The 12,284-nt window shown below is 33.5% G+C and overlaps 1 protein-coding gene across 8 annotated transcripts in view; it reads right to left on the reverse strand.

Annotated features, from left to right (window-relative positions):
* The window catches only part of DMD (dystrophin), a 2,264,041-nt gene that overhangs the window by 1,171,826 nt on the left and 1,079,931 nt on the right, over positions 1-12,284 (reverse strand). For all 8 annotated transcript variants that reach the window (XM_070604303.1, XM_070604310.1, XM_070604305.1 and 5 more), the window contains 2 exons: positions 2,115-2,225; positions 1,568-1,741 (listed from right to left, as the gene is read on the reverse strand). In XM_070604303.1, the coding sequence (XP_070460404.1) occupies positions 1,568-1,741; positions 2,115-2,225 (285 nt within the window). The remainder of the gene's footprint in view (positions 1-1,567; positions 1,742-2,114; positions 2,226-12,284) is intronic.

Raw genomic sequence — 12,284 nt, forward strand, 5'->3', positions numbered from 1 at the left:
TTTTAACAGAAGAAAAATTTCTTGAAGGCAAAGCCCCTGATTACAGTATATGCAATAGAGCATCTTAAGTAATGAAAAAATATAAAAGTTGTAAAGAAAAGATATTCTTATGGAAGGACTGCTTGAATTGGTCCTGATATCTAAACCAGAACCAGAAAGAAACTGAGCAAGGACCTTGAGCTGTTTCCTCTGCACTAAGTCAGGGCACAGTCACAGCTGGGGGCAGGAGGGTTGTTTTCAAGTTCATATTTGCTAGCAGGCAAGTTTTATGAGGTACCATTAGAGACCTGTTCCTAGAAGAGAATGAACAGCTCTCCCTTCACGAATATATGTAGCCATAATGATAGTATACTTGGGTCATTTTGCTTTCAATTCTTTTTGCAAAATTTAAGAGGAGATATGTTCTCATGTATTTCTAACGTTATTCATTTAATATCAGCTAATAACTATATATTGTTATATTTGAAATTTCTTTTTTGGAGGTTAGAATATTTATAATAAGGATGTCACTAAAATGCAGCCTGTATTATGAACAAAAGTTACCGAATAAAAAAGACTTCATAATTTTACACAAAGAAATATATATGTATACTTTTTTGTTAAAAAGAAATATATTTTCCCATTCATAATGATAAGATTACGTGAATCTAAAGAGTCTCTTTTTCATTTACGTTATGGAGTAGATACAGAAACAATACCTAAAACACAAAGTACAAAATAGAGAATTCTTTCTCCTCTTAATAACATTGTGTTCTTATTTTATGTGAATTTCTACTCTGATAGTCCATAGTACACGTAAAGTTATAGTAATACTTATAGTACTCTAGTAGATGCCCTCATAATTCAGCTTTATGTTATCAGAGGAGTCATCTGACTCAGTAAATTTCCAGTAATTGAGACAAAGGACACTGCTCGAAATCCCAAACTCCAGTAAAGATTTACACTACAGGCTAATTGTACCTTTCATGCCTTTTTATTCTGTCTTTGTGGTCTGGTGGCATTTCAGTGTATATCCAGCACTTGTTTAATGGAAAGACACTGCGGTTTGGAGTAAGAGCACCTGGATTGAAATGTTGCTTTTGCCCTTCATTGGCTGTTTGTTTTTAAACTCTCATTTAATTTGTGGCCTCGAAAATTAGAGGTGACTTGTGTAGATCACTTAAATTACTTGGCACTCATTTCTGGAATGGTTTTTATTATTGTAGCTACTGTTGCTGTTGCTGTTTCCAGACTAATTTATTTCTTTTCAGAATTTATATTTTAAAATACGTTTAAAGTACCATAAGAATTAAACAAAGACTTCTTTTTACATTCTGCACAGTACTTAAAGAATTATAGACTCAAAAAAGTCACCTACAGAATAGGTATTAAACGACTACTATTTCAGTAAAAACTCTTGTCTCTCAATACACCTGTGCTAATTTTTGTTCTTAACCTTAAAATTATATACTATAATTATTTTAGCTATGAAAACAATTTTATACTATAAAAGGGAATCATCAGGTACTCCTTAATAAGGTAAGTCAAGGGGTAGCTGATTAATTTGTCACCAGAAATATATACGTACCACACAATGATTTAACTGTGACTGTACTACTTCCTGTTCAACACTCTTTGTTTCCAACGCAGGCAAGTGCATCTTCACTTCATCTAAAATCATCTTACTTTCCTGTAGACGTTGCTCAAAATTGGCTGGCTTCTGGAATAATCGAAACTTCATGGAAACATCTTGCAGTTTTTTCTGTAAAGACAATGTAAGAAAGCACTGATTTAACTTTTCCTTCCAAACAATATCCTTTATTCTTGAAGATATAGGGGAATGAAAATAAAAACAAACCAAAGCAATCTTTTTTTCATTTGTCCAGCACAAGGAATACATGCATTTGGGAGAAGAATTCAGTAATTGTTCTTAAGGCGATATTAAATAAAAGGTAATTTATTAATCTATTTTATCCTTAAAATACACAAACCAACAAAGTCTGCACCATTTGTACACCATATTGTAGCTTTTAAATAATGTCCTCAATCCAAATTTTTCAATAATCAAGTTGTCTAATATAGACTCGGTTTTAGTACTCAAGTACAAGTTCCTCAGTTTATGCAATAATATGTACCTGTGCGACATCAATTTGGGATAGCACCCTCTGAGCAGTCTCCTTTCCCTGGTTACGTTTCTTCATTTCTTCTAAACTGATCTCATGACTTGTCAAATCTGATTGGATTTTCTGTTGGAGGAATAGTATATTAGTCATCATGCTCTACAAGTTATTGCAAAGAACAGCTCATTTTCCAAGAAGATGGAATTCAGAGACTCTCTTAAACCATTATTACAATGTAGCCTCTTTTAAAATGACAATAAACAGGGTTTTTTTTTTAACTTACCAACAGTTATCAAAAATGAAATGACTTATTTCCCTCCTACTGGGGTTATTATGAAAAAGAAATTATCCTTTTGAGTCTGTAATAATGAATAGCTATTTCAGATATCATTTTCAGTAGGAAATATCTATTTTTATCTAATACGTAAAATTGATACTGTTTTATCTTTGAATTTACCCTCAAATCTGATCAAAGACAAGATGTTAACTTTTATTTTAAAAAAGCTAACTGTGACAAGGATAAGATATAATAAGAAAGTTGCATGTGGACAATATTCCTTAATAGGGATCTTTACTCAGTCATTCTGTGCCATATTTCATTTAAATATCAGGGAAACTATGGATCTAGGAAAGAGAAGGCAAATGCCTCAATTGGGACTACTTTCTGTCTGATAGATACTTAACCGCTTCCTACAGAGTTCGATTTTTGAACTTCAATTAACTTTAATATATTTCTATATTTTCTATATTGAGTAAAGATATTTTTGATCGTTATATTCAAAAGTATGTCTGTATTTGACTTATACACTTCTGAGCCAGTTACAGGTCAAATCCTGCAGTGTGCGGAGACCAAAACAATAAATTCATTCATTTATTTCTGTGAGATCCAGCAAACATCAGCTAGTGGCCAAATTATTCTTATTTAAAATTCAGTCACTGTCAGATTATCATAAATAAGTTAGAGAAGAAGAAATTGATTAACTTACACTACATTGCCCATAAAATTTCCATGCAAAACAATTTGTAAAATACTTATTAGTATAACCTAATTTATACCAATTGAAGTCAACTCTTACATATTATTAGAAAATGACAGTAGTTTGCTTGGCAGTTACTGCAGAGACCTACAACCCTGCAATGAGTGATGAGAATTATCCCAAGAAAATGGGTTAAGTGATGAAGGAGTTACTTAGGATACAAGGGTATAAATATACAGATATACCTTAATATTATTCATTAGCGTATCAATCCTAACAATTATAAAGGTAAAGTAAATATAAATTACTTCAGTAATTAGAATTCTGGCTTAAAATAGATAAAAGACTCATGTAAATGCATATTATCTTTTACTAGATGTTATATATAATACATATAATAACTACATACTCTATAGTATACATAATAGCTAGTTGAAGAACTACCTTGTGTAAGAAATAGCGGTATGTACTACTCTCCAGAAACCAGAGAATCTAGGAGTTAGGGACTGACGTTAATGAATGGTAACATTATGCACAGTGCTAGAAATGCTAAAAAATCTACAAAATTTAATGGAAGTATGTAGAGTGGAGTGACACTTATACAGGGAAGTTAATGGATGTAATGGAGAGGTGATGTTAAAGCAGAACTCTGAATAATTAGCAAGCATTGCTGGGAGTAGCAGATGTTTGGGGGGGGGGTATATGGTCATGACATTTCAGGTGGAAAATGCTTACTCCCTCAAAAAGGCGAGTCAATAACAACCAAGTCTCTGCCACATAACTTTGGCCACCTCCAAGTCATGGATGATTAGAAGATGGAGAATGCTTGTGCCCAGTTAGGACCATCATATTTCCTCTCAGAACTGACAGAAGAAAGTCTGGTCATATTCTGTGGGTGCTTGGGACTGCGGCATGTATGCTAGGAGACTGTGCTGAGGAAGTCCCTAGTTTGCATCGTCAATTGAGGAATAGCAAAGGTCCACGAATGAGAGAGAAGAAAGAAGCAGATACATAAAAAGAGAAGTAGAAACAAAAATACTGATGGCTTCCAATCATAGGCTAAAAGAGATGGTATTCTCCAAAGATGGCCACAACAATAATTCCAGCACATGCTCCTTTGACCACTCCCCCATCAAGAGGTGGAGTTTATTTCCTCACCTGTTTAAATCTAGGTTGGTCCTTTGACTACCTTGACCAATAGAATAGGGTAAAACTGCTCTGCCAGTTACAGGAAAAGTCCTTAACTGGGCTAGCAGCTTCTACTTCTGCCTTCTTGGAATGCTCACTCTTAGGGTGGTCTCTTAGAACCCATCTGACATGCTCTGAGAAGCCCAAGTCATACAGAGCGTTCATAGGTAAGTGTTTCAGTAAACAATGCCAGGTGAGCTTTTACCTGACAATGATCACCAACTGATAGACATATGAGTGAGTCATCTTGGACATCCACCCTAGTTGAGCTTACAGGTTGCTATCATACTAGCTAACAACTGCCTACAATCACATGAAAGACCCCAAGAGAAAAGGCCCAGCTTAACCTTTTCAACCACAAAACCGCTAGAAAATTATGATAAATTGTCATTACAAGTAACCAAAACACAGGTTCCAGTTCCTTCCTGAGTCAAAGCTTTATTCCTGCCTTTGGTTTTCCTGAGACTTTCCTATATCCTTATGATAAACCTCCCTCCCCCATTTTGGTTTTTGCTTGAGTTAATTCAATTTTGTTACTCGTACCTAAGCATCCTGAATAGCATACTGGATATGTAAGGAGATGAAAGTTATAAAAACAAAAGCATGCCTGATTAAGGGAAAATAAGGTGCAGAGATGAGGCACTGAATAGCATGAACAGTTTGGGGAATGAATGCACATTGGCAGAAATATAACTGGAAATGTACGTAGGAATCAGGTATTAAATAACCTCATGGTCTAAATGAAAGGTTTCCAGGATTTTCAATGTGAAGATAAAGTTTAAAATTTAAAATTGATCGGAATCACAGATAATACTTCTACTGCTTATACTCAATCCAATAATGATAGTGAGAGACTGTCACTATAAATTCAATAATACTTTGAAATGAACTGGCATTTTATTAATAATTATAGCTACAAATGTGTGTACACATATTCAAAAAAGCAATGTATACTTGTATAATTGCTAATATTTCACTAACTAATATAACACTAATATTTCTTTTAGTGTGCTCAAACATTAAAGGGAAGTAGAAAGGGACAGCTAGGAAGGAACTACGGAAAACACTGGAATTGAAGGACTGTGGAGAAGAAGGAAAGCACTAAAGAAAGAGAAGGAACAATCTAAAAGAGGAAGAACCAGGAAAGAGAGAGGGTGCCACTTAAATCAAGTGATACAAGAGTTTTAAGAATGAGGGAGAGATCAACAACGTCAACTTTGAGACAGGTCAAATGAGACAAGTATTAACAAGGGCACATCAGCTCATCAATGAGCACCGTAGCTAGAACAGAGGCAGTGGATGGTGAGAGCAGAAATCAGGCTTTCAAGAGCTGAAAACTGATTAAGGATGAGGAAGCATCCTCATAAAAATCATTGAAATCATTTTTGAAGACTTTTGTTTCTCTACATAATGAAATTCAGGCCAACGAGACTTGAACACATTTTAAGGCTATGTGAGAGGACCCGATAGAAAAAGCAATTAAAAAAAAAAAATAAGAGGATAATTGATTAGAAAAACCCTGTGGGAAGCAAGAGGAAATGGAGTAAAGGACAAAGATCAAAAATCAATGGAAAAATATTGACAGGATGAGAGGTGTCACTTTTTAAGAATCCAAAGGTAACACATAAAGATCTATTTTGGATTTGGAGAGACAGGAAGTGGAATGTTTCTTACTTGATGTTCTCTGGGAATCAGAACAGAATAATGTTAAGAGAAATTTAGACTTAAATCTCAGGACTCTGACTTGCCACCTGAGCAAAGCACCAAACTTTCCTGAGCCTCAATTTTCTCATCTCTAAACTGAGGATGATAATTACAAGCCAGCAATGAAGCTTTATCATAATTTGTAGTCACATATCCAGAAAAATTCTCATGTGTGCAGTAGATAGCTACACTGGTTTTAGTCAAAAAGATTAGATGTGGTAGCTTATGTAAAAATACCTGTTCAAGTTGTTTGCACATTTACTCATAAATTGTCAGTGTCATTATATACTATTTGTTTTATAAGGATGAGACCCCTGGTATCTGCTGAAGATGAGCGAGGAGAGGGTCGAGGAAAAGTCTAAAGGAAAGAGACGAAGGTTGAATAGCCATTATGGAGACTGGGAAAGGAAATTGATGAGGGAAAAACAAAAAAATATTCAGAGAGTTGAGGGCCTGATACTTAATGGTGTATGTCTACCTGTTTTTTCAACTCTTTCATCTGTTCATCACCCAAGGTATAGTAGAGGAGAAAATGAAATAGACACATACTCCACTGGCCTTTTACACTAGAGGGATAAGAGAAGAGCAGTGTAGGAAATCATCATCATTATCATCACCAAGCAGACGTTTGTGTGAGTTTATGTACCAACACTTTACATAAATTCATTTAATTGCCCATTCAAACTAAGATAAGTATTTATCATCCTCATTTACAAATGAGAGTAGACATGTTGACTTGTCCAAGGTAATATAGCTAGGAAGTAGCTAACTCAATGCCCTATAAACAATTATCCTGCCTTTTAAATTATGATTGAAAAACAACAGTAGCCTCCAAATGGACATCTATCAGACAAAACAGATATTTAATCTTATTTGTATATTAATAGTATCTAGTTCGTCAATTCAATAAACAAGTTCTGCATCTACTGCTCAAGTGCACAGAGTGAGAGCAAAACCATTGAGCCTATTCCTAAGGAAGCTTTGTTCTATGGAAACAGAACATAGAGAAATAAGTAAATTACAAAGCAGACATGCATGTATATAATAGAAAAACTCATGCTAGGTGATAAAAGCAAAGGGTAATATTAATTTCTACTATAAAATCTGGTAAATTTTTAGGAAATTGGCATAATTTAAAGTACATATGGTTAAGAAAGGGTTTTGGAGGAGTAGAGAATAAGAAAATGGGATCTCATTCCAGGCTATGGGAACCACACTAGCAAAGATTGAGTTTGGAGTGTGCAGAGGGAGTATGCTTACTTTTATGAAAGAAAAGACTGGATGTGGGTAAGAATCACTATCTCCAGGAGGAATTAATGTGAAGTTATTGAACCTTAAGTTTTAGGGCTCCTCACCTGCAAAAGACTCTTCTATAACTCAGCATTTAACTTTGTATTTATAATTTGTATATCTTTTTTTTTTTTCCAAGACTGCCCCTCAAAGCTGCCTCTAGTAACTTGGCATTACAAAACAAAGTCAAGATAACTTAAGTGATCATTGAAACACAGGTCTTCCGATGATAAATTCTACATTTTTCCAAATGAGTCATACTGTTGTCATGATACATAAACAATAGAAACATACAACCAAATACTTGACTTTTATCTGTCACCAGGGGATGTGAAGGACCAAGTAACAAGCAAAAGGAAAGTGTGGCAATTTGGAACTAGGTGCAAAACATTATATGGACTTTGAAATGTTCATATCTATATTAAGTAGTTAGATAGACTGTTGAGAGGATGAATTTCTATATTCTTAGAAAGGTCACCACTACTAAAATCATTAAAATTGAAAAAATCATGGCTGAACATCATATAGAACTGAGACTTTATCATATTTATAGGCAGCACTTCTAGAAAAATGTTCATATCTGTAGTGCTGTTCCAATATGATTAGAGATCAAAATTTCTTTATGAATTAAGTAGATCATGCATGAAAAGAGCTTCGTGGCCAAATATATTTTGGAAATTAAGGATAAGCATGTGTCTGTACTATAGAACTTCTCATCATATTTTATATATTAATATACATTGTGATATCCAAGAGGAATATAGTTCTTTGTTCAAATTATCCTTTTGCTTTTTTTGGCAGAGCAAATCACACAAGTAGATTTGGGAAGAGCTATCTAATATACTTAATGAATATATTCGCTAACCATAATTCATTATTAAAGTTATAAAATAAAAATGGATACATATTTCCAATTGATTCCACTTTGGGAAGGTTGTATAATACGCATCACACTTATATTTAGCTGGCACTTTTACAAATTAATTCCACGATTCTTACTTTGAACTGATAATTCATTTTTAGTTTGTACTTAGGATATCGTTTACCACTTACTTTATTATTCTGGAACCACATAATTAAAAAATGCTTATCACTTTGAGGGCAGGCTTATTGTGAAATAGATAAGCGATTTGTTTAAATAACAGAGTATTATGGAAACTTCCAGGCAGAACGGATTATCTCCTACTTAAAAATCCTTCTAATAAAAATGACCAACATTACATTATCTTTCCTGACATTATGATCAGATAATGAAAGAAAAGAATATTGTGAAAGAAAACATTGAGAACGGAAGATTTAATCCAAAGGAAAATGATTTCCATACTTAGCTTTCAGATTTGTAAGATCTGCTCAAGAGCTAAAGGCTATAAAATTTGATTTGTATTTTCACCTAAAATATACATCTACCTGGATATGGATGGTAAGTGTTTGAAGAAAACAAACAACGGATCTTGTGAAATTGCCAGCGTGGCTTCATATAAAATCAATCATTTCCAACAGAAGCAAAATGAAAGGAAGCAGCAAATCAGGGCTACTGATTTGAAACAGCCATGTATGCTCTAATAGGAGTTCTCAATGCAATACCTTTCAGGATCACTAATTTTTCTTCATAAAAGTGAAATAACATAAAGCAAATTATATCATCATGCCATTACCAAAAAAAGACATCTGACAATACAGTAATTATGTTCATAAGAAACAACAATGGAAATGGAAATAACCATTTTTCCACTAAAGATGGTAAAGGGCAAATTATAGAACTAAAAATCAATCAAACATTAATGACATTTCCAATATAGCACTTTACAATTAACTGAGCAGAGAGCAGGGCTTTTTACCATGATTTACCTCATCAGACCATTCTCATATATCAAATTAATGACAGAAGATGGCAAGCAAAATTAAACTGTAGCCATCTAAAGTATTTAATGGAATAAAGGAAACTTCATATCAAATAATTATAAGGGCTTTTGTGATGTCAAATAAAGAGAGTGATTCCAAAGAAAATAACTAAAATATTTCAGAAAGAAAAAATATTAGAAGATGTCATGTTGAGACTATTAATGGAGAAATTTAACACTGTTACATTAGAAATTTTTCAACAGATAGTAATTTTGAAATGGCATCCTCAAGAAGGGGAAATGGCCACATACAACTCAAACTCACAAAATTAAAGGCAAAAAATGCACTAAAGGGTATTAGATAATTTGTACTTTAAAACATAAGGGACATGATAATCATGTAATTATGATTGTGAGCATATAATTTTGAAAAGTTTCACATGATACTTTATAATTATTCAATAAGTAGAAAAGACATTCACACGGCTTTTTACTACTATTTGAAAAAAATTCCTATAATTTGATTAGATGAATTAGAAAGTATGTTACTTATAAACTAAGATTCGTCAGACAGAGAAGTTTTGACTTTTATCAGGAATATGCAACAGGCCAAAGAGCTTGTTAGAGTCTAACAACTTAACCACAGGCTCTTTTCAGGTTTGTGAGGCATACATATTCATTAAGCAATATAGATTTGTGTATGTGTGTGTGCATATATACATATACATTACATGTGTGTGTAAATTTATGCAATAATAGCAAACATCTTAAGACCACCAAAGTACATTTAGCTATTGCCTTAGTTCAGTTATAAGTACTGTGGTGGAACTTTGTGTTAGGAACTTTAAGAAATTACCTGATGACCATCTTCTTCCATCCCACTCCTACTACGCTAATAGGAATGGGGGGAGGAGTGGTATGAAGGAAACATTCTATTTTAGTGTTTCCCAAACTTGTTCCTTGACATATGAGTGCTGTGGTATATTAACAGATTTCTGGAAAAACAGATTTCTGTGGTTTATTAAGTTCGGGTTAAACTTCTAAGCTCCGAAAAGAAAAAAAGTGGGCCATAAATCTCCAGAAGGGAAAAACATGTAAATTTTTATAAGTAAACTTGATGATACTACCTTTTAAAAATAAAAAAGTGAACTTTGTGTGGAATTATTTCTTTTATTACGCCTGAGAAATGATGTTATTCTTAGTTATAAGAATGATAATGAAAATAATAGTGATGATAATAGAATAGTCCATTACAAATAGGCACTATGGTTACTTTTAAAATTAGATAAGTGGAGAGACAAAACTTTGGGGGGAAATTTGGAATACTGCATAGAAATATTAGGGGATTGTGGTAGTTATAGCTTAAATTTTGCTTGGTAGAGAGCTAATCATCAAAATGGAGAAAGCAGATCTGAGTCAAAGTCCCAGCTTCAGTAAAAATGCTTTAGAAGTGAAATCTATTAAATGCACTAGAAGATGAATAATTGAAACATTATGATATTACTACATAAGATCTTATAGTGAACACTAGTATGGTCGATCAATATCTACCATTTAAGTTAAGTCCAGGTTATTTAACAAAATTCCTCACATTTCACCTTTCACTATACATCAAAACAATGAAGTGAAAAAGTTACTGGTAACCTGAAAGTATTTTTTTAAAATATATTACTTGAGACAATCTTTATTAGTCTCTTACTAAATTAGCATTATTGATGTATAATTTACATACCACAAAATTCACCTGTTTTAAATTTACAATTCCATGAATCTTAGTAAATTTACAGAATTGTGCAACCACTGCCCCAATTTGATTTTTAGAACATTTCTATTTCCCCCAACTGATTCTGTGCGTCCATTTGCAGTAACTCCTAAATCACTAATCTAGCCTGTTCAATTATTCGCTTAAACATAAATATCTGACTTATCTACCTCATTAGCTTGTTGTAATGATCAAATAACGCGGATGCCTTGAAAATAGTAGCCATTCACACAGTACAGTCCTTGAAAATATGTAATATATGGATAGGCTGGAATATGTACTTTCCACTAACCCTTCCTTTTCACGTGAAAAATTCTATTGTGTACTACTTGAAATATTCTGGAAGCCTTTCCAAAGCTCCAAACCTTGACAATATCATAAAGCACTTTTCAGTTCGATTTTAAAAACAGTTCTTGATGATACGATAACCTTGGTAGGCCAGTAATTCTTTAAATTTCATCATTTTCCTGCTATCTTATGAGTGGCAAGATGGCAAGGCCCATTTTTAGCTTGCCTACTTTTTTGCCTATTTTTTTTTTTTTTTTTTTTTTTTTTACAGTTCCTGGCACATTCGTCTGGCCAATACATACTTAGTGACCAAATCTTTGTGGAATTGAATGAATGCACCAAATATTTATTGAGGACCTGCTCCGTAGCCCTGCTTTCTTGTAGCTGACCTTTGGTGGGTAAGGAATGGAGGTGGACAGGGAACAAAATTAAAAATAAGTAAGAAAAACAGTCATAAATGCTAAAAAGAAAACAGAGCAGGGCGTGCTATGACAAGTGTTATCTGGGCACGCATTTTAGATGTATAACTTCTCTGTCAGCTATTTTTGCAAGAAATATCCATTTGTATAAGAGAAAATAGGAAAAACAGGTGGAATCTAAATTGCCTCAAAATATTCAGAGTACTGCACATCTTCACTGTGACCATACTACGCTGTTGCTGGTTTCACCTTTATATTTAGCACTTGTAGAGAGATTTTCCAAAATAGGATGCTACAATTTAACTGCAGACTTAGGATGTAGACTTTTGAGTTTGTAATATGAAAGATGTCCATTTCCTTATCATTATACATCCTGTAAGGACATGACACTGTGTGGGTTTTCCAAGTACAGTCAATGATGTGTGGCACGTTTCTAATCTTTTGCATCTTCTGCAACTCTTGTTTGTGGTTATTTCCCACACTATTACACGTGTCAAAATAACAATAATAGTCATTCTAAATTGGGGAGTAATCAGTTCTATATAGTAACACACAGAGGTAGTATTTCAAAGTTAGAGCAGACTTAAAATTAACTGCATTGTGTTTATCATGGTATCTATGTTGCCAGGGAGAAAGAAAAGAAAATATTTCTCTTACAGTTACATGGGGTTTAGCACTAGGACCCAAATTTCTGTAAAAGTTCACCATTTTCTTCT

The sequence above is a fragment of the Equus przewalskii genome, chromosome X, assembly GCF_037783145.1.
Source record: "Equus przewalskii isolate Varuska chromosome X, EquPr2, whole genome shotgun sequence".
In the NCBI taxonomy this organism is placed as follows: domain Eukaryota; kingdom Metazoa; phylum Chordata; class Mammalia; order Perissodactyla; family Equidae; genus Equus; species Equus przewalskii.